The sequence below is a fragment of the Chlorocebus sabaeus genome, chromosome 26 (assembly GCF_047675955.1).
Source record: "Chlorocebus sabaeus isolate Y175 chromosome 26, mChlSab1.0.hap1, whole genome shotgun sequence".
Lineage (NCBI taxonomy): Eukaryota > Metazoa > Chordata > Mammalia > Primates > Cercopithecidae > Chlorocebus > Chlorocebus sabaeus.
Window position 1 is genome coordinate 32,278,782 of NC_132929.1, and position 23,787 is coordinate 32,302,568.

Consider the following 23,787-nt stretch of genomic DNA (forward strand, 5'->3'; position numbering starts at 1 on the left):
AAAGTAGTTTCTTCTGATAATGGGGGAAAACACCTCTATTTTACTCACTTTTTTATTTATATTACTTGTTTTTACGTGAACATTTGTTACTTTAACAATTTTAAGCATTTTTTTTTAAATGTCTCCCAACTTTCATCCTTTCTCCTGAAGTAAAGTGATACGAAAGTCACATATACTAGTATTAGTCGTGGCAGCAACACTTACTTTTTGGTTGAAAAGGGTTGTCGCCCATCAAGCTGCAGAGATGACTTTCTGTAAATTGTCACCTAAGTACTGACACATGACATCAGTCAATTTTATGAGTCACTTTAAGTAACACCAAATATTGAAACATGAAACTTGGGATTCACAAATTATTGGATGTAACTTTAATCTCTAAACTCACCATATGACTCCAGACAAGGCAGCAAGTTATTTCTGTTTTCCTTCCTATAAAATAAAGATACCAACTATTAGCGTGAACTTCATTAAATTAGACGTATACATATTTAATCTTTTCTCCTATACAGAGATCAATTATGTTTGATATATTTGATATACACATATAGTTCATTTTACATAACTGGTTCATTCCTGAATAAACCCAAATTTAATAAAAACATGATTATTATACTCAGCACTTAATACTTGAAGAAATGTCATGATTCATAAATTACAAATAATTTTTTTAAAGTATTGTTTAGTAAAAATGAGTAATCACCTTACAACGTATTGTTATTGGAAATCGAACTATTCAAATGCTGAGTGACATTAATCTTTAACTGTTATCTTTTCTTTGTATTTCAGAAATACATGTAATTATTTCCGTAAGAAAACACAATTTTAAATAAATTTTAGTTTATATCTTTCTGGTTTTTTATCAACTGAAAGGGAACAGAACATTCACTGAAATCCCAGCACTTTGGGAGGCCGAGACGGGCGGATCACGAGGTCAGGAGATCGAGACCATCCTGGCTAACACAGTGAAACCCCGTCTCTACTAAAAAATACAAAAACTAGCCGGGCGAGGTGGCGGGCGCCTGTAGTCCCAGCTACTCGGGAGGCTGAGGCAGGAGAATGGCGTAAACCCGGGAGGCGGAGCTTGCAGTGAGCTGAGATCCGGCCACTGCACTCCAGCGCAGGCGACAGACCAAGACTCCGTCTCAAAAAAAAAAAAAAAAAAAAGAAAATATTTCATCATAGATTAATTCATTCAAAAAATAACTACTCATGGCCTTCTGTATGCAAGGTAATGTGCTAAGGTCAGGGGAAAACAAAAATGAGTAAGTCACATTCCTAGACTTCAGAAGTTTACAATCTAGTATGTCAATAATTTATTTGGCTTTAAAAATGCTGTTAGAATACACATTTTTTTGGAAAAAAAAAAAACTATTTGAATTGCTTTATTCAAACTGAGAATCTGTTTTTTGAATTTCCATGCACACGCAAGAGCATAAATTTTACAAAATAAACAGGCTTTTATAAAACTGAGTTATAAAGCAAAAAATGTCAAAAATTAAACAATGGAAATCTAAAACACTGGAATACACAACTAATTCAACCTTCACTTTCCTCTTTATCCTTAGGCTGACAAAAGCAAGCTTTCCTACTTTTCAATTTCCAAATTATGTAAACTGAAATAGCACAAAGGAAAAAATTATTACTTTAATTCCAGAAGTTATTGTTATTAATTCAGTTATTCAGAGTTACTATCACAAGAGACTCTAGTGAATCTTGTGTTTAACTTAATATCCCCTAGTTCTAAAGTTGTACTATTAAAAATCTCTTTAACTCAATTTTTGAATAGCTGTAGCTTGTCCCACTAGCAACAGTATAATGCTTATTTCAGATAAATACATGATAATTCTTGCTTCACATTAAGGACTTACCAATACCAGGAACACAGAATATTTTTAAGATTCACAATTACATATCCTACGGACTCATATATAATGTTTTTAAGTGACCACATAAGTATCTACTGGCTTCAGAATTTTGTTGGTAAAGCACAGAATTCTATGAAACATTATATCTGCTGCCAGAGAAGTGGTATATCCAACAAAGATATGCAACGGGGACGTCAAAGGCATCAGCTCAGAGTTGGCTCTTTAAGATAGCCAGAAAAGGTCGGGCGTGGCAGCTCACACCTGTAATCCCAACACTTTGGGAGGACAAGGCAGGCGCATCACCTGAGGCAGGAGTTCGAGACCAGCCTGGCCAACACAGAGTCAAACCCCGTCTCTATGAAAAAATACAAAAATTAGCTGGGCGTGGTGGCACATGCCTGTAGTCCCAGCTACTTGGGAAGCTGAGGCAGGAGAATCGCTTGAACCCAGGAGGCAGAGGTTGCAGTGAGCTGAGACTGCACCACTGTACTCCAGCCTGATAGAGAGAGCAAGACTATGACTCTCAAAAAAATAAAATAAAATAAAATAGCCAGGAAAAAAAAAAGGGGGACTCTCAAGTTCAACTACTAACTCAGGTACAGATTACATGCCCATATTTAATATACTGTTTGTATGGGGGAAAAATGAATTCCAAGTAACTGACTTAAAATAAAATCCATTCATTTATGGATACTGCCACATAAATAATTAGAATTCCTATTTTATAAATTTTTGGTTTCAGTTTTTATCTAAAATTAAACAATATCTTTTTCTATAAAAAAATTAGAAATCAATGGAAATGTGGGTCTAAGTATTTTCACTATCTGAAATTTTCACTTTCATTCATTGATAGATATCACCTGATGTAATGTTGCTGTATTAAATAATACTGTATGTGATCTAGTACAGAGCACATACTACGAACACAGGTGTGCTATATACTAGACATAGTCCTCTTTACTCCCTGATAAGAAAAAAATTAAGTAATTTCACAAACTACAACTACAGTGTATGCACATTTAAAAAAAGAATACCACACTAGAAATCAGGAGAACCAAGTCATAGTACCAGCATGGCCACAACTTTCTGCCAAGTCATCTTCAATTCTAGCTCTCAGGCTATACTATAGTTCAACTGAAAAGATTCTGGCTTAATTCAGCTCAAAATCTATTGTATACCTTAAACATTCAGTAACCATGAAGAGTAAAACATGGTGAAGAATGAATGCCAAATTCAAATTCTGACTCAATCACTTACTACCCATATGATGTTGGACAAGTTAGTTAACCTAGTGCCTTGTTTACTGCTTTTTATATATACATTTACCATTTACATATACATATAAAATAAAAATAGACTTATGTCATTGGATTATAATGAAGATTAAATGAGATAATATATATAAAACACATCTCAGTGCCTGGCACATAGAAACCACTTAATAATGTTTAACTATTTTTAACTCTGGGATAAATTCCATTTTAAAGAACTCTAGGCCGGGCACGGTGGCTCACGCCTGTAATTCCAGCACTTTGGGAGGCCGAGGCAGGAGGATCACTTGAGGTCAGGAGTTCAAGAACAGCCTGGCCAACATGGTGAAACCCGGCCTCTACTAAAAATTAAAACATTAGCCGGGCATGTTGGAGCGTGCCTGTAATCCAAGCTACTCAGGAGGCTGAAGCAGAAGAATGGCTTTAACCAGGAGGCAGAGGTTGCAGCAGTGAGCTGAGACTGTGCCACTGCACTCCAGTCTGGGCGAAAGAACAAGACTCAGTCTCAAAAAAAAAAAAAAAAAAAAAGAACTAATCCCAATTCTATTATACTGGAATTTGTGCGCTATCAGCTAAGCATTTATTAAACTAATTAAAATATACAAAAAAAGCATTTCTAAACTAATTAAAATATACACCAAAAAAAATTTTACCCTCATATAAACATAACACACTGTTAAATTACATACTACTAATCTAATAGAATAAGTATCCCATTCAAAAGTACCAACATATAAAAATTAACATTTAGATAAGGTATCTTTATGCCATTTCTATTAAGAAAAAACATTCAGGCTGGGCATAGTGGCTCATGCCTATAATCCCAGCACTTTGGGAGGCCAAGGTGGGAGGATGGCTTGAGTTCAGGAGTTCAAGACCAGCCTGGGCAACATGTCAAAACCCCATCTCCACAAAAAATACACGAAAATTACCGGGAGTGGTGGCACATGCCCATGGTCCCAGCTACAAGAGGTCAAGGCAGCAGTAGGCCGAGATTGGGCCACTGCACTCCAGCCTGGGTGACAGAGTGAGACCCTCACTCCAAAAAAAAAGAAAGAAAAGGTAAGAAAAAGCACTCATTCTACATGTATCTTAGTATTTTATTTTCTAATAAATAAATAAATAAATAAATAAATAAATAGCTAGTAATAAAAACACAAAAGAGATTATGAGGAACATGGTGAATGGTTAGCTTTTTTTTCTGAGATGGAGTCTCGCTCTGTTGATCAGGCTGGAGTGCAGTGGCACCATCTCAGCTCACGGCAACCTCAGCCTCCCAGGTTCAAGTGATTCTCCTGCCTCAGCCTCCCGAGTAGCTGGGACTGTAGGCGCGCACCACCACGCCCGAATAATTTTGTATTTTTGGTACATTCAGGGTTTCACCATGTTGGCCAGGCTGGTCTCAAACTCCTGAACTCAAGTTATCTGCCCACTTTGGCCTCCCAAAGCGCTGGCACTACAGGTGTGAGCCACCATGCCCAGCGGAATGGTTAACTTCTACGTCTTCCCCAATCCCATAAATTCAAGATATATAATCAATGAAATAATCCAAAAAATCACATTATAAAGTTAATCTTTCTTTTTGTCCCCCTATCGTAAAAATATTTTAATTGGGGATTGTATTACTAACCAAGAATTTGGCAACACCAAAAAAAACGATATGATCAACTTAACAAAAAAAACAGGTACAAAAAAGAAAACCATTTCAAATAGCAAAAATTTATATGCAAAATAAGTATTGCACATAAAAATGAACTTCAACTAACTCATAAAGTTAGCTCAAGATAATGTTCTATCTATAAAAAAACTAACAATTTACTTATATAATTAAAATGAGTTTTTCGGTGGAATCATTTAGATGACACTGGCTTATTGGTTAAGTTTGATCTTTCATTTTTTACTCTCAGAAATTTTCCAAGAAATCAGGCATTAAGTCATTCTACTTAAATCAGCTTTTGTTTATATTCTATTTCATTTTATAAGCAATTATTTAGTCTTTCTGTCACCAATGGCATACTGAAATGGAGGACTATCATTTTTGAATTCTAATCTCAAATGAATAGAACTTAAAGGATACAAAGTGAATTCTCAACTATGAATACCAATCTAATATTTCAAACCCTGATTTTGTGATCCCTCAAGCACTTCCAACTATCTCAAGAAAGTATTTGAAAATTTATTTTTATTTAATGTTCATCACCTTACAATCATATGAAATCTTTTGAGTAAAAACAGCAATTTTTAAAACCACTGTTGTATATCCCCTTACTATCCATTGCCTGTTGATTCCATTATGGAAAATTGGAAATTACTGTAACAGGATTAGAAAAGCAGTGAATGATGATATCTATTTTGGCACTATCTGTGTGATAGAAAATGTAAATCATAAGCAATAATAATATAATTAAAAGAGAGACCTATGATTAAAATGATTTTATAAAATTTAGGGATTTAGCTATGAAATTTTATAAATAAATTAACTTTTATATTTTTTATTTACAACCTTTAAGCAGATGAAATTTAAATCAATACTTTCTTTTGTGCCTCAAGCATTTCTTACAAATGTTTTAGTGTTAGAAAACTAAGTATCTTTTTCAGAATCAGTCCAGTTGTTACTGTTAAAAACCAATCTTATTCTTGAAAAGGGCACATTCGGACCACACAAACTTCATTATTAAAAACACCTGATCAGCAGTTAAAACACTAGAGACAAAACACTGGATGATTATAGAATCTTAAGAGACTTCAGAAGATAAATCTTACTCAGTTTCTGAAAGATTCTAATTTTTATGAAGAATGTTGTCTCCTGATAATAAGCACTCTAAGGAAGAAAAGATCTTTAAAAAGGGAATATATGGATACACCATAGTTTTTATTTTTAAAACAAACCAAAAATATCAAATGTTATTTTTAAAAGATTACATATTTGAGAATCTTAACAATGAACAGGCAAAGAGAAGGGAAAAGGTTGGAATTCAGTCTTGAAAGAAGTGGCCTTCAAGGCGATCAGGACTAGAACAGGGAAAATCCAGGTCCTGGAAGAGGCTGCTCTTTCCAAGAAAAAAAACAGCAATAAGGCCAGCTTTCCCTGCCCATCTCCTCACTTACACAAAAAACTTCATTCTCTGAAGGTAACTTATCAAATAATTAGCACTTTAATTCTCTGAAATTAAGATAAATCCAGATGGATTCCTTAAAGCCAAAACAATTCTCCAAGTTAGTGAGCTCAATCAGACTTTGAAAGGACAATAAAATACTTAATAATATTAACGATTAAGAATTTGAAAAATAATATCCTTAATTGTTTTCTTTCTAATGCAAGGTGCAAATCGCAACACTTTTTTCATAGGATATGAAAAGGAACCTATCTCAAAAAGCTACCTATTAGGGGGATTATGATGAATACATAAATATCTTATAAAAGAGGATATGGTTGCTATAATTACAAAAACTAAAAGTGGTACAGCAGAGGTTCTTGATAAGGTTTGGGGCACCACAGAAATATAAAAGTTAGCAAAATTTTGTGAATACTCAATTTCTGGAAAGATAAGACAGTGCATCAAATTCTCATAACAGCCTACGAACCAAAAAGTTAAGAGTTTCTAGGTTAGGAGTTTGAATAAAAGCAATCACACTAGCCAGGGGTTAGGAAATATCCTATCGTGGAAGAAACATATACATTAATCCTTAAAGTAAAAATATTTTCATTAGCACTGTTTTTCAAAAAATAAAACATGTTTACTGAAAACGGTTCAAACATACAGAAGTATATAGAGTACAAAGTAAGAATCTATTCCCTCTCCTGCCCTATCCCAATCCCACTCAGTAGTTTGGTGTGTGTGTGATGCAACAGATAATAGTGATTGAAGATAGAGTTGTGGTTAAGGGGTAAAAAGGGTATTCCAATGCCTTGAATGACTTAACTAAGGGCAGTATTTACAGCAATAATTTGAAAAAAGCCTATCCTGTGTGCAGATTAAATTTATACATGAGTAGAGAGTGTAATACATGTAAACAAGCAGAATGAGGCTTTACCCAGTCTGTCCCTGGATCGAAAAACAAATGAAGGAATATGTTAAATAAATAAATAAATGGAATGAAGTTTTAAAAGATCTCAATAAGAGAACGAATGGTAGTAACAGTTTTGTATTTGCCCCCCTCCAAAAAAATTAACAAAAATACAAATTGAAGATGTACTGTTGAATATGTACCAGAAGATCTATAAGACGGAAGGTCATTTATTCCAAAAGTATACAATTGGCCCTCCCTATCCGTGGTTCCACATCCACAGATTCAACCAACCACGGACTGAAATATTCAGAAACAAAACCAATAAACAGTAACAACAGAATAAAAAATGCAAATTTAAAAACATATAACAACAATTTACATAGCATTTACTTTGTATTATGTATCATAAGTAATCTAGAGATGATTTAAAGTATATGAGAGCATGTGTATAGGTTATATCCAAGTACTACACCATGTTATATAAGGGACTTGAGCATCCTCAGATTCTGCTATCCACTGGGGTCCTGGAACCAATCTCTCATGAATACTAAGGGACAGCTGTACTGATTGAACATGTACTGTGTGTCGGGTAGGAATACAACAATGAACAAAAATTAATACATAGTTAATTGCATTCATGAAACCTGTAGTCTAGAGATAGGGACAAATACTCATACAAAGGGATGTAAAATGACAATGGTAAGTGCTATGAAGGTTATGAATCTGGAATTACAGCCAGTATAATCAAAATTGGTTTTGCTAAAAAAAAAAAAAAAAAAAAGTGATGATTAAGCTGTTATTTGAAGAAAGGGTTGGAGTTAACTAGGCAAACAGGAGAAGGAAGGGAGGATTCCATGAAGAAGGAACTGCATGTGCAAAAGACCTATGGCAAAAGAAAGGCCAGCAAATATGAAAAGCTGCAAAGAAACCACTGTGACAAAAAAAAAAAAAAAAAAGCAAGGAGTTACATGGGAAGAGATAAGACAACAGAGATAGACAAGAGTTAAGAGTTAAACAATGAAGCACCTATGGACTGTGTTAAGAAATTCTGTCCTTATCCTAAGAACAATGAAAAACCATTGAGGGATTTTAAGTAGGGACTGATATCAGATTTGTGACACAGTGTCAAAAGTACAGAATTTGAGTATTAAATCAGAGAGAAGGTCATTTTACCCTATTCTATACTAATCAACACCCCCACTTGAAATACTACATATTGGTCATGATTCTTTCAACTATAAGTAACAAAAACCCAACTCAAACTGGCTGATGCAAAAGGATATTTATTGGCTCATTTGTAAAAATAACTAGACATAATTCAAACAATATCATGAGAATCTGGTTTCTTTCTCCATTCCTGGGCTTCGCTTCCTCTGTATTGATTCTATCCTCATAATCTCCATTGAGGATGACTGTAACAGCTCCAGTTTAACACTCTTCAAAACTGAAATCCAGGACAATGACAAGAGACCCAGCTATTATTGGAGTTGGTTTGCTTGGCTAAAATTACATGCCCTTCACTAAGCCAATCACTAAGGGAATGCTAAGGCATTGTGATAGGTTTGGGCTTACATCACATGCTCTCCCTGGTACCAGAGGGAGAGTCTTAATCAAAAAGCACAAGAATAAAGATTGGGGGAAAGAATGGTTTTCCAAAGGAAAACCAAGTAAGGGTAAATAGATGCTGGGTGGCAAAAATAACAGATGTCCACTACAAGGAATTCAGAACTAGAGCTTTGTCTAGGTCAAGTTGAAAGGACTAAAGTCCTAAAAAACATGAGACTATAGGGTGGGAGAAGTAAAAGCTATTTACGGAAATTTTAAAGTTTGTCATGAGAAAGAAGGAAAGAAGGTGACCTGATCTTTGTGTGGCTCAAGTAACAATAACAACAATAGTAATATTTACTTGTTTTGAGCAAACTAGAGAATTGCTAGTATTGAGCTTTAACATTACTTCATTCCTTACATTCTACTATGTTACCATCACTATAAATTATACAATATAATGATAAATATATAATTATAAAATAATTGTAATTAGTACACAATTATTAACATTAGCTAACATTAAATGCATATATTATTTCATCTAATCCTCAAAAACTCCTATGAGGTAGACACTATCATCATCCCCTGTTTACAGCTGTGGAAATTTAGTTACACAGGGTAAGTACCTTGTCCAAAGTAACAAAACTTAGTAAAGGAGCAAGGATTCAAACCCAGGCACTTCTAAGGCCGAATATTTCAGATATGACACTATTTGCCTCCACCAGGAATACTGGAATATTTGGAATACCAAATTACAGGGAGGCAAACTTCATCTCAATACAAGAACAAAACAATTAGCAGTTAAAATATCAAAAACTAAGACGAACTCTAGGTGAGAAAGCTCACCAAAGAAAAATATGAAAAATTTAAGCATTATGTGATTGAAAATGTTCACTTTCAAGATCCCTTCAAGAACCCTTCCAACCCTAACACCGTAAATATTTCCATCTAGTAGAGGTATGTAAATTTCTGCCTAGAATGAAAGATATGGAAGATTTTTAATTATTTCACTAAAAAAAATTATTCTAATTAGACATGTTGAATTATGAAACTTCATTTTTGAATTGGCAATAAAATATTTGGTAATCAACCTGCTACATCCAAATATTTTCTAGGACCTTGCAAGTACAATATAATGAATGAAGCGGTTAGGTTGAAGCTCAACATTGAGCATAAAAGTCTTGAGTTTATTCAAAACAAGTAAATTCTTTAAAAACAGTAACATCCAATAAATTAATTTCATTTTAATAAAGATGTTTGATGGCTTAAATCAAAACTCTCAATGAAATCACCTGCTTCACAGACACCGATTCAGATCAAACATCTCAAATATTATAGCATCATGATAACTCAACCTTTTAGAATTTTAACATTTTTGTAAATGCAAAGTTCTTTTAATATAATATTAATACATAGAAAGGCTATGCTTCAACAGACTACTTAAATCTACAAACGAATCTAAATCAGTACGGTTATTAAAAGCTTTGATATGAACGAAAACTTTTTCACACAGGATACAGGGAATCTCTTCATCACTTCCTCTTCACCCAACTATAACCTCCTGCAAACCTGATCCAGGTTGCAAACCACCTGCTCTAGTTACTGCTACCCACTTTGTCAGTCAAAACTGAGCTGAGCACAGCAGGGCAGCTATAGCATTATCTACTCTACAGTACTTTACTAAAAGCAAGTATCCACCTGAAGATCCCAAAAACCCTCCCAATAGCCAAATCAAATTACCTTTTCTTCATTTGCATTTTCCTTGTTTATCTCGCAGCTATTTTAACCCCATTTCTTGAAATATCATGCTCAGTAATTTTCTATACACCAACAGTCCTGTGTATTCACCTACTCCTTTTTAACTCTTTACAGATTCTCCAGATTACTTCCTCCTTAAATAATGTAAAAACAGGTTTTCCACAAAGTTTAGACCTCAGTCCTACATAAACTGTTCCCCACAGCAGATCTAATAAATTCCATAGTCTCAGCTATCAATTCTCAACAGCAGCCTATATGATCAGAAAATAATCACCTCTGCTATAGTTTCAATGTTTGTCTCTCAAACCTCATGTTGAAATTTGATCTCCAATGTTGCAGGTAGGGTAATGAGACGTGTTTGGATGGAAGAGACAAATCCCTCATGAATGGCTTGGTGCTGTCCTCACGGTAATGAGTGAGTTCTCAGTCTATTAGTTCCCACAAGAAATGGTTGTTTAAAAAAAAAAAAAAAAAAAAAAGCCTGAGAGACCTCCCTCCTCTCTCTCGCTTCTTCTCTCTCACCTTATAAATTGCTACCCACACAGCTTCCTCTTTGTTTTTCCATGAATGGATGCAGCCTGAGGCCCTCACCAGAAGCCAAGCAGATGCTGGTACCATGCTACTTGTACAGCTTGCAGAACCATGAGCCAAATAAACCTTTTTTCTTTATAAAATGCCCAACCTCAGGGATTTATTTATTTATAAGAACACAGACGGAGAAAGACAACCTGACATCTCATCTAAGTCACAGTCCTTCCTCTTTTACTACTGAAAACTGCTATCTAGATATATAAAAATAATAAAAACACCTCAAATTCAGTACATGCACACCTTGGAGATATTGAGGGCTCTGTCCCAGACCACCACCACCACAATAAAGTGAATATTGCAATAAAGCAAGTCACACGCATTGTTTGGTTTCTCAGTGAATATAAAAGTTAGGTTTACAACTATAGTATAGTCTAAATGTGCAATAGCATTCTTTCTAAAAAACAACATATATACCTTAATAAAAACTACTTTATTACTAAAAAAAAGATAAAGCTCATTTGAGCCTTCAGTGAGTCATAATCTTTTTGCTGGAGGAAGGTCCTGCCTCCATGTTGATGGTTGCTGACTAATCAGGGTATTGCTTGGCTGAAGGTTGGGATAGCTGTGGCAATATCTTAAAATAGAAATTATTTCTACAGCATTATTCATAAAAGCCAAAAAAAGCAGAAACAACCCAAATGTTCAACTAGTAAATAAAATGTGGTATATCAATACAATGTAGCATTATTTAGCAGTTTTTTAAAATGAAGCACTGATACATGCTACATGAAGCCTTGAAAGTAAAAGAAGTCAGTCACACATTGTTTATTTATATCTAATATCCAGAATAATGGGTAACAGGTTTCCTTTTGAGGAGCTGAAAATATTATGGAATTAGATAGTGTTGACAGTAGTACAACACTATCAATGTACTAAATGCCACTGAATTGTACATTTTTAAATGGTGAAATTATGTTATATGAGTCTTACCTTAAATTATAAAAGTTAGTTTTACTTTTGCATTTCCCTTTTTCTACTAATGAAACTGCCATCCTTCCGATCTTGAATCCCTGGAGGTTTTTTTCAATGTCTCCCTCTTTTAATTATATCTAGTCAATTCCCCAGTCCTATAGACTTCCTTCAAAATATTTCCCACACCACCCTTGCCTCTCCATCCACTCAATACTTGGCCAGGCCCATAGAACCTCACACCTAAAGTGAAACAGATTTACAAGATTCACTTTATGCAGTTGCTCCTTAGCTTATGATGGGGTAATGTCCTGATTAAACCCATCGTAAGTTGAAAATATCGTAAGTTGAAAATGCATTCGATACACCTAAAATACCGAACATCACAGCTTAGTCTAACTTACCTTAAACGTGCTCAGAACCCTTACATTAGCCTGCGGTTGGGCAAAATCATCTGACAACATAGTATACCGTATGTTATCAGTTGTTTACCCTCATGATCATGTGAGTGACTGGTAGCTGCAGCTTGCTGTTGCTGCCTAATATCACAATATGGTATCATACCACATATCACTGGCCCGGAAAAAGATCAAAATTCAAAACCTGAAGTACAGTTTCTACTAAACGTATACCACTGTCACACCATCATAAAGTCAAAAAACTTTAAGTTGAACCATCTTAAGGTGGGGACTATCTGTACTTGGTCTCTCCGCATCCAGATTTTTGCTTTCATCTCTTCAATAGAGAGCCCCCAAATTAACAATTTACTAAAATAATGCTTTCATTCTGTCATTTACCAATTCCAAATTCTTTAATAACTTCCCATCAACCTATACAGAGCTGGGTTAGGTTATCCTACTGCTAAAAGCTTCTAGGTGCAGTGAGGTGCAGAATAGGTCAAATGCTTTAGGAGCCAGCACTTCTAACAGTTGTTGTCACTGCCAGCCTGTAAGGCTAGCCTGCACTGTCTAGCCCAAATAGAAGAGAACATGTAATTCTGCGATAAAAAGGCTGAGGGTGAAGTGAGGGAAAACCAAGGCACCATACCTTATAAAATGAATACACGGTATCTGGCACCCAGTATTATTCCAATGAATAAAATGAACTTTTTCTAAGACTTTATTTCTTCATCTGTAAAGGATGGATGATGATAACACCACCTTTTCCAAAGAAGTATTTGTTCTGATGATGGAATATGGTAACTGTGAGCATACTTTATAATCTCTTAAACACTACAAAAAAAGAAATCAAAGAATAGAAAGACATCTCTTGCGTATAACTTCTCAAATGAACAGACACTACAATGTAGTGTCACCAAAGTAGTGCCAGTTTTCTTATTTACCTTTTTCTATTCAATAAAGTTGTCAGATCTATTTTTTTTCTCATGGAATGTAAGAAAGCTATTTCCATGTTGCATTTTGGTTATGAGGGCCTTTCTAGCAGCAGTAAGCAATCCTGTATAGCTGAGAGTCAGATAATCTTAAACCTTGAATAGGAAAAGCAGAGCAAGTAAAAAAACAAAGCAAGAGATACAACAGAGATTAGGATTATACCTAAAACCCCCAGACCTCTCCCAAGCCGCTCCAGGCTTAGCTTAGACTTGCCAAAGGTAACCCACAAAATAAGGAATGCACAGGAGTGAAGCCTAGAAGCAAGAGGCAAATTAGTTCATAGACTAATCATCTTTGCTTTGGTGACTAGCCCTAGTCAAAATGCATATCAACTGAACAGCATTCAGTTAATAACGTTAAAAAAAAAAAAAAAATCCCAAATCTGACCAAAAAAAGATGTGTGGTTGACTAACCTTTACGGATGGAATCTTTGCCTGGGAGTCCACAAACCCCAAACCTAAGAACTTTTTTTCAATATGCATTCATTTACTTAAAGATGATAATAATGAAAGCATTACATATTTTTACAAAAAATAAGTGTATTTCTCAAAACAAAAAATTTGGAGAAGAGTGGTATTTTACATTTTTGCTACATTTTTGCATTAATATGTCTTAATAAAGACAGCTGGATTCTCTTACAACCTTCTGCATTCAACCTGTTGCACTACACTCTTCCATTGAAGTGAAGAAAATACAGCTTCACAAGAAAAGTATGTGGTAAAGGGAGGACCTGGTAGAATCCTTCAAAGTGTCTCAAGCCCAAGACCACATTTAAATAACTACTGTACTAGAGAAACACAAGTCAAAGCCCCTTTTAAAAAAGAAAGCTAAATTACTATACTGGCTGGTCAAAAATGTGTAAGTTACATAACAACCCAAAAAGTAAAGCAGTAATTTTAAACTGTTGGGGAATATTCAGGTGATTAAAAAAAAAAAAAAAAAAAAAACACTAAGAGAAAGTATTTATTGAACATTAATTACATGTAAGGCATTGTATTTACAAATACAAAGAAGCAAAGCATACATCATCCCAAAAATCACTGTCTTCATCCTGTTATACAAAACCAGAAAAACAGGAATGTTTGCAAAGAAAATGACTGAAATGAAATACACTTTTGGTGTAATCCACTTAACCAAAAAGTCTAAATACAACACCTGATGTGCCAGGGTTCCAATTAATAATTTTTTATTATGAAAGGTCTCTGAAGGTAAAGCTTGGAAGAAAGGTTTAAAAACAACAACAACAACAAGCTGGTAACAACAAAAAAACTTTAGAAAGAAACCTCAAGGAATAACTTTCTAGGTACTGCCTGTATTCATTAGAGATGTATTAAAGTACAACGGGCTAAAAAAATCTATTATGGAAGTAGAAGAGGCAGGTAGGTTTAATGTGTGTATTGGAGAGGGGTGGAACTCTAACTGTCCAAATTAACCACTGAAGTTCAGTGTACTATCAGAGTCCAAAGGAAACTATTTTAGCTTTTTACTTTCTTTCTTCAGCAGTTACTACTTAGAAAGACTGACATTTTATTATTCACATTGTTTCCTAGAGATCTTTAAACAAAGAGGGGAAAATTTACTTACTACTTTTAAATAGATTAAAACTCTTTATATCTTATAATTATTATGTAGGTCTATAACAGAATCCTTTTATCAATCTAAAATACGTTATGGGATGTTAGTGACTTTATTCTTCCTACATCTTGAAATATTTTGCTAACTCCATCATTCTAGGTATTATTTCACCATTGTTCATCAATTAATCCCAACTACGCTAAAAAAATAAGAAAATGGGACTGCCTAGAAGAATAATAGTGAAATAAATCATCACTAATGCATTGGCCTTCATTTTTCTCATTTATTTTCCAGTTTTCTTATAGTTTTGCAAAAATATTGCATCAACTTTCAAAGACATATGGAAAACTGAAGACATTTTTGTAGTCTACGTCAGGGAGGGAAAACAATTCCTCTATCATCTTTGGTTCAGTACCTCATGGCCTGTGAATTAAACTATGAAAAGACAGATTCACAAGAGAAGCAGCATACAATTTTTATTAGTATTTACATGCACAGGAGTTCACAAAAAAGAAGTGAAACTCAAACAAGTAGTTAGACGTAGGGGCTTTTATACTATTTTAATTCCCCCAAGAAAGGGAACTTGGAATATCAGGGACAATAAACCATGGAAAAGTGGCTAGAAAAAGATGGGAGAACTAATGGAAGATAACGGTTATTTCAGTAAAGTTTGTTTATACAAACTCATCTCTGCCTTGACTCTCCATCTCAAGGGAAAAGAGTTGCTCTTCCCTCCCTGCTGCAAGAAGGAAATTGGCTGGGCGTGGTGGTTCATGCCTGTAATCCCAGCACTTTGGGAGGCCGAGGTGGGCAGATCACCTGAGGTCAGGAGCTTGAGAGCAGCCTGGCCAACATGGCAAAATCTCCTCTACTAAAAATACAAAATTAGCCAGGCATGGTGGTGCACGCCTGTAGTTCCAGCTACTCGGGAGGCTGAGGCAGGAGAATCACTTGAACCCGGGAGGTGGAGGTTGCAGAGAGCCAAGATCATGCCACTGCACTCCAGCCTGGACAACAAGAGCAAGACACCGTCTCAAAAAAAAAAAAGAAAGAAAAAAGATAGAAATTAATGCTCTGCTACTACTAGGCAAATAAGGGGAGGGCACAGAACTCTTCCTGCATCTATTGATTCTCACTTCCCTTCAACCCAAAATAATCCTTATGCTTAAGTGGCATATTCTGATCCCCTTCATCTGTTTTTAGTTTTCACTGAATACAGTTTAAGAACTCAGACTTCATTTTCTGACTGAAATGGAAGAGAAGAAAATTAACAGAAGAAGGCACTTCACAACTATTAGATGAACCAGAAGATTAACACAAAGATGGATAGCACACTTTAGACTCTTAATGATGGTAGTGAAAATGAGTTTGTAAGGGAAATCTCAGACTGAGTCCTCAGATGAGTTATTCTAGACAAATTCTCTCAAACTTAATCGATGAGAGAACAACGTATTTCTAAAAACAAAAAGGAAATATGGCATTCTCATTCAGCGGGAAGAACTTCATCACACAGTATTTTTACATTAAGAATATGGACCATGCTGTTCTGCTCAAAGAAAATGTGACAGTCTTTGATCCCTTACAAGTGTGTGCTAAAATTTTACTTAATACAATTTTGTTTTTAAGAGACAGGGTCTCACTCTGTCACCCAGGCTACAACACAGTGGCACAATCGCAGCTCACTGCAGCCCAGACCTTCCAGGCTCAAGTGATCCTCCCACCTTAGCCTCCCAAGTATCTGGGACCACAGGCATACGCCACTACATCCAGCGAAGTTTTTATTTTTTGTAGAGACAAGGTCTCCTTATGTTGCCCTGGCTGGTCTTAAACTCCTAGGCTCAAGTAATCCCGCCTTGGCCTCCCAAAGTGCTGGGATTATAGGCATAAGTCACCACACCCAGCCTTGATACAACGCTTAAGTGCACAAGTATTGAATGCAGGTGTATGCAAAGGTGACTGGAAGGAAACAGAAAATGAAGACATTTTAAAAAATTCATCGGATTGATCATTCTAATTAGTTATTTATAAATCTGAAATTGAAAATATCTTGCAATTGTGGAGCAAAGAAGATAGATGTACTGTCTTCAACAAAATTATGAACTATCAAAGGTTTCAGAAACTCTTCCAGTCTCGCATTTTGATGATGTACATGCAAAAAGGCAACCCAGAAGGAATGACAAGCAAGAACCTATTAGGGAAGCATTTGAAATTTAGAATCAGTATTCATAAGACAAATAGTTCCAGGGTCATGTATGAAAGGTGCTAAGTACAGACAGTCTCCAACTTAAGATGGTTCAACTTAAAACAATTTTTCAACTCTATCATGGTGTCAAAGTGCATTCATTACTTCAAGTACTCATACAACCATTCTGTTTTTCACTTTCAGTACAGTACTCAATAAATTACACGAGATATTCAACACTTTATTATTATAAGTTTTAAGTTAGATGATGTTGCCCAACTGTAGACTAATGTGAATGTTCTGTGCATATTTGAGGTAGGCTAAACCAAGGTATGATGTTCAGTATGTTAGGTGCATTAAATGCATTTTCAACTCATGATACTTTCAACTAATGATGGGTTTATCAAGGATGTAACCTATCATAATTCAAGGAGCATCTATAATTAATTCCATTCAGATGATGTTGCCCATTTCAGGTAGAAATATCTTCAAAGGTGAAAAACAGGAAATGAAAATCTGAGCAACAGGTGACAATGAAATATGATAAGCTTGGACAATGTAGATCTACACAGAGATTTGGAAAAGGCATGAGAGTAGAATCAAGATTGATATATAAGAAATGCCAGAAAAATTTCAAAATTCTGTCAGACATACAACTTTTGACAAATTTTTTACAAATTTAGACTTGGCTGAATATCATACAGCATAAAACTCTCCTTGTTGGCACTCTTATGAAGAACAGCATTGAACTTCTATGAATTTTCACAAACGGAAAAGCAAAAGAAGTCAATCACACAAAATCTGGATTTCAAATATACTTTATGATTCTTATTGTCCTAAGGAAAACTATACCTACCCAGAATTCTCAGCTCAATTCATCTCAACCATCAATGAATTTTAAATCCTTACATAAATTAACCTGAAGTGATCTGTATTACAAAAAGACTACAGGAGTGATACATTCAAAAAGTGGGTCAGAAACAATACTTGGAAGAGAATGACTTGAAGATGGCTTATGACTGGTATTAGTTCAGAGTATACTTTCATTGTATGGGAAAAGCTTCAGTTACAAAACTGTAAGTTACCAAGAAGAAATTCCTCATGCAACTAACTAGGAAAATAACTTGCAGAAACTAGGAAGGGAATGTTGTCTTATAGTCTAACCAGAATGATTTTTGCACATATCTGAAAATGGGAAGAAAGGAAGATGTTCTTTGTATAGATACAAAAACTCAAAAAGGAAAAAAATGGGTGTTATTAAATAATAAGAATGTTTACATAAAGTGTTCAAATGTGATGTATATTTGTTGTAGGGGTGTTATGTAATTAAATGCATGAAATAGATATTTTGTTTTTTATTTTTCTAAGTATATATACAAAGAGAATTGCTATATTTAAATTCTTATTAAAAGCTCCAATAAGTTGTTTTACATTATGATATATTTTTACTCCTATAAATTATACATAACTTAAAATGCAAAAAAGTAACAGTCCCTTTTGACCCAGATGATAATGATAATCGTATACTTTTCCTCCTATACTGAGGGTTAAGAGAATCCTTAAAATTGCTTTGGAGAAATGAATTAAAATTCTAAACATACAATTTTTGATACAAGGCACTAAGTAAATCAAGTCATTATTTAAATCACTGTTTAAAGAAATCTGACTGAAAATTCAAACAGTTTTTTAATTCTTCTCTAAAGCAAGAAAAAAACTATTCAGGATTTATATATTTAATTAGTGAATATATCAAAAACATTCCTCATCTTCCAAAACTTGCTTCTGGAATAACAAAATACAAAATATGTTGTCAACAGAAATTTCCAATTTCCTGTCACCTAAAAACTACAGTTGACTTTTCATTTGTGAAAATTGCTATTTCAGTGAGCCAATGCTGATTAATAAAACACTGGAATGAAAAAAGACTGGATTAGTAGCCTAACTGGACAGATGTTCCCGTTGAAGCACTTGCAATCCTTCAACATCAAACTACTTCAGAACTTTTCTATTTACCATAGCTTACTACTGCTAAAATGGTCCTAAGCAAACTTTCAAAGAAGGCAAAGTCTTTCTGACATCTACTTTCTGCCTCCTCTCTCCTAGTCTCCCTAGGCTCTGATGCCGACACACAGTAGCATTCCAAGTTCCCTAAAGTAGATAGGTTAGCATTTCCTCCAGAATTGTCTCCACTCCTCCTTCTTCCTAACTTCCAAACCCATACCTAAAGGACTGCTCCCAACTGTGTTTATCAGATTACTGCAGGTAAATTCTTACCCTAATGCCAAAATATCACACCACAAATTACTTGCTAATTGCAGAAGGAAATGCTTACAATGGAAAGACAGCCTGTCAAATTTAGGATTATTAGTAGGACAAGCCTACTTTATGTGCCTTTGGATGTTGTATGCAATGAAGTATACTGCATGACTTACAAAGTATTCCTATCAAAAAAAAAATATTAAACCTGAATATATTCAAGCCTTTAGACCCAATTCCAAGTTTACAGAAAACAGGATAGAGGGAACAAATTTAAACACTATGAGGAGAAACTATCACTAAAACATGGAATATGGGTTATTCTATAAGACTACAGACCTGGTCTCTCCAAAAGATCAATGTCACCCAGTGCTGTGGCTCACATCTGCAATCCCAGCACTTTGGGAGGCCGGGGCAGGTGGATCACTTGAACCCAGGAGTTTGAGACCAGGCTAGGCAACACTGCAAAACCCCATCTCTACAAAAAATACAAAAATTAGCTGGGTGTGGTGGTGTGCTCCTGGGGTCCCAGCCACTCAGGAGGCTGAGGTGGAAGGATGGCTTGAGCCCAGGAAGAAGGTCAAGGATGCAGCGAGCCAAGACTGCTCCACAGCACTCCATCCTGGGACACAAAACAAGTACCTATCTCAACAACAACAACAAAAAACGATTGAAAAGGAATTTCGAAGAAATGGGGGGAAATGTGAATATATACTACATCACATGTTAGAGTGTAAGGAATATTCTTCACTTTCTTAGGTGTGATTGTGGTACTGTTACACAGAAAAATGGCCTTGATCTCTTACGAAATACATACTGACACACATACAGCATTTAGGGCTGAACTGTCATATCCGTAACGCACTTTGAAATGTTCGGAAAACAGAATGTGAGGTAAGTGGAAAACGCAAATATGGCAAAAAGGTAGCGTTAAAACTAGGTGGTAGGTATGGTATTCAAATGGGCTATTTAACTTTTCAATATTTTCGAAAAAAATAACAAGTTGCAAAGTTAATAAATTCATTCGAAAATAAAAATATAAAAGCCAGGCTAGATGATGCACACCTGTAATCCCAGCTACGGAGGCTGAGAGGTCAGCTTGAGCCCAGGAGTCTGAGACCAGCCTGGGCAACGTAACACCCGCATTTCAAAAGTAAAACATAAAAATATCAATGAAAGGGCAATTGAGTAGTATTTCTTAAAATCTTTAGGTGAGCCTCCTTGCCTATTCTCATCTACTTCGTTCCCACAAAAATGGTATAGACTAGCGTTGAGCACTGGAAAAGGAGTCAGAAGACCTACGGTTCTATTAATATAAATTGGCCTTGGCTCTTCCTAGTTAGTGACCTCATTCAAGTCCCCTCCCTGAGGCTGTTTCCTTGCCTGCAAAATGATTCCCGCAACCCAGACCACTTCAAAAGGGTTTGCTAAGAGATACAAATCAGGGGTTATCAAAGAAAGAAACAAAAGCAAGACACAATGACAACGGTATTTGTAATGATGTTAAAACATCAGAGGCACACAGCCCTAACAATGGTATAAGCAAACCAGCGCCTTCCCTGGTTAAGTTTCTGCGTGGAGACAGCTGGAGTTGGCACAGTAGTCCCCCAAAGCAGGACACCTTACAGATGCTAAGAGGCAGCTTTTGTGCTTTAAAACTCTCCTTCCAGCGTTCCATTTTACGTTTCATGGCACTAAAAAAGACCAATTCTGTCCAAACCTGAAAACAATAAAGCCAAATATTTAAGATGACAGATTTTTTTTTTTTAAACTAACGAATCTTCGCAAACAAAGACTCTTGGCCAAAGGTCTCCCGTGCTTGCAGAAGCGGGTTCACCTTGACGTTTTTCCTCTCCAGCAGATTTCTCCTTAAAAGCGTTAAAACTTGAGATAAGTTGGGAGGAACTCCTTCCATCGCTGGAGCAGGCTAAAACCTCAGAGTGAGATCATTGTTTCCGTCTCAGTAAGTGAACCTTGCAAAGCTCAGAAAATTGTGTCTCCAACTCCACGTTTCTCCTCAGGGCCCTTCTTCTGTAGACAATAACGGGAATTCTATGGCAGAGCAGGGGAGGTCCCTCTGACAAAAATGAGGGTGCAAACGTGGAACGACCGGTCATCTGGGCCAAACGAGGGGCCCTGTGCCTGCAAATCCCGAACCCCCTTTTGGTCTCCTTTCCTACGACTGAAGAGACACGGGGGTGGGCTGTGGTGTGAGAAGCATGGGTCTTGGCCAAACATCGGCACAAAATGTACCAAAGGGAGTTGCCTCCAGAGAGAAAAGCCAAAACCAGGCTGGGGACAAACAGGCGCACAGGCCTGGGAGGGGAGGTGGCGGAGGAGCAGAAGGCGGCGGCCCGCGCGGCCCAGGCCTGCAGCAGCCGAGGCGGCTGCCGCGTCGCGCCGGGATCCCTCCTCCCCCGCCTGGGCCGACGCAAGATGGCGGTCCGGCCGCCGCCGCGCAGCCGGTCTCCTCCCCCGCGCCCTGGGCGCTCCCGACGACCCGCGCCGGCCTCAAGACCCCCAGTCCAGCGCCCCCGGAGTGAGGCGGCGCAGGCCGCGCGGGAGGGCCTCTGCCTGCTGCAGCGCAGGGCGGGCGGGGGCGGGGGGCGCTTACCGTGAGCGGAGCGGATCGGCCTGACTGGAGCCCTGAGGAGGAGGAGAAAGAGGAGGAGGAAAAGGAGGAGCACGAAAAACTACACTGCGGCGACGGCGGCGGCTCCCATTGCGGAGCTGGCAGCCGAGCCGTGGAAAGGGGGGGCTCTCGTGCAGCCGGCGCGCTGCCTCATGGGTAGGCTCCGGGTCAGCCTCCCCGTGTCCGAGCTCCCTGTCTTGTCGCCGACGCGGGAGGCGGGCACCGACATGTGCGCCGCGTCGCGGGCCCTCGAAGACCCACGCGCCGGTCGGGGGCGAGGGCCAGGGCCCGGTCACCATGTGGGTGCGAGCTGCTCGGTGGTGTGGCCGGGCGGCAGCCCCAAAATCCGGACTGCTCGGAATTTGCAGGCGAGGAGCCGTGCGTTCCGGGCCCTCCGCGTGTGTAACGACCCCCAGTCCGTTGACTTGGAAAGTGAAAAGGTCACGGGATAGAACCGCCGTTCGAAAGAATCGCGGAGGCTGCGGGGCGAAGGCTAAACCAGAAGAGAAAAAGGAATCGTCCGTTTCTTTTCATAATTGGCTGATTTTACCAAGTCTGTTTTAAATGTGTGGTTTTGCTTGCGACCCTGTCGAAGTCAAATACGAAGAGACGAATCTCTACATTTAGCATTTCATTTGGGACACAGGAATTGCAAGTTCAGGTTATTACAAATACAGGGTGGTCTTCAGTATGTGAGAAGAACAAAGAGGAGTTAGGGGGTTTTATTTTTTAAAAAAAAAAAAAAGTTATCTATTGTTTTTCCAGAAAGTTCATTGACATTTAGTAAAGTTTTGGGCAGCTGGTTAGTTCTGATTGGTGAGTAAAGGGGGTTGGTAAAACTTGCCCTACAGCTGCAGCAGGTTCTTTCAGAAGCTAAAACCTGAAGATAAAACTTATTTCAGGTTACAGCAGGTGGTTTCAGCAGCCAGGCTTGCAGAGAATTCTATTCTTGGAGCAATGTTATGTGCCCTGAGGGCTTCCCCCACCACTGGCTTCTCCACTCTTTTAGTTGGCTATGACAAGAGTGACCCAATTCGAATGATTAACTTTCACACTCTAATTCCTAATTCTGCCATCTGGATATTAACCTGTAATAGCATTTTCAAAAGTTATGACAACGAGAAGTATAAGAATTTACAAGAAGAACACTTGTCAAGATACTGCTTGCATAAATACTTGCTAAAGGTTGTATTCTGATCTGTAAGGAAAGTTTCCTAAACTGATTGTCTTCTCAAGAGCAATGGCATTACTGGTGCAGCTTGTGAGTGACCAAGACTTGAAATCTTGCCTGGTAGGATCCTTAACAGACACCCTGTTCAATCACTGAATCTTGCTAATTCGTCTTCCTATTTGAATTCAGTTTCTTCTCTCTCATCCAGCTTTCCCTAGCTTTCCTCAAGTGTTTATCATTATTGTAGTCTCCATATTGATTACTGCCCCCAAATTAATCTTCCCCAAAGGCCACCTGGATCACTCCTACAGATCTTGTGTACTTGGAGGTAACCATGACCTAGCCTTCTCCCAAATGGGCCTGGGATCATCTACCCAGCTTTCCCTTTCCTGCTGGCCCTGAAAATAAACTTTACAGGAAAAGACAGAAAATAGTCAAAACAGCAAACATGGAAAGTTTAAAAATTCCAAAATCTTGGAATATTCTTAAGACGTCGTTTTTCAAATACAGTCCCTACAGGTTAGCAAAGCATGCTACAGTGTCAGGCAAAATTACAACGAATTTAAAGATCTCACTTGGCTTTATTGTAATTCTAGATTCAGGCATCACTTCGTTCCATAAAACAGA

At 37.2% G+C, this 23,787-nt stretch overlaps 1 protein-coding gene across 7 annotated transcripts in view; it reads right to left on the minus strand.

Moving 5' to 3' along the window:
* Positions 1 to 22,154, minus strand: part of ZNF280D (zinc finger protein 280D) — a 97,614-nt gene extending 75,460 nt beyond the window's left edge. For 2 of the 7 annotated variants that reach the window (XM_073012189.1, XM_008016485.3), the window contains exons 1-2: positions 21,972 to 22,151; positions 386 to 429 (exon numbers count right to left, since the gene is read on the minus strand). Coding sequence is in view for 2 of the 7 variants with exons in the window: in XM_008016488.3 (XP_008014679.3) it covers positions 205 to 232 (28 nt within the window). In the remaining 5 variants the exon portion in view is untranslated. Of the gene's footprint in view, positions 1 to 204; positions 274 to 385; positions 430 to 21,971 lie in introns of all 7 variants that reach the window. The other 5 variants (XM_008016488.3, XM_008016489.3, XM_008016494.3 and 2 more) reach the window with 5 other exon arrangements.
* Positions 22,155 to 23,787: the final 1,633 nt, after the last annotated feature.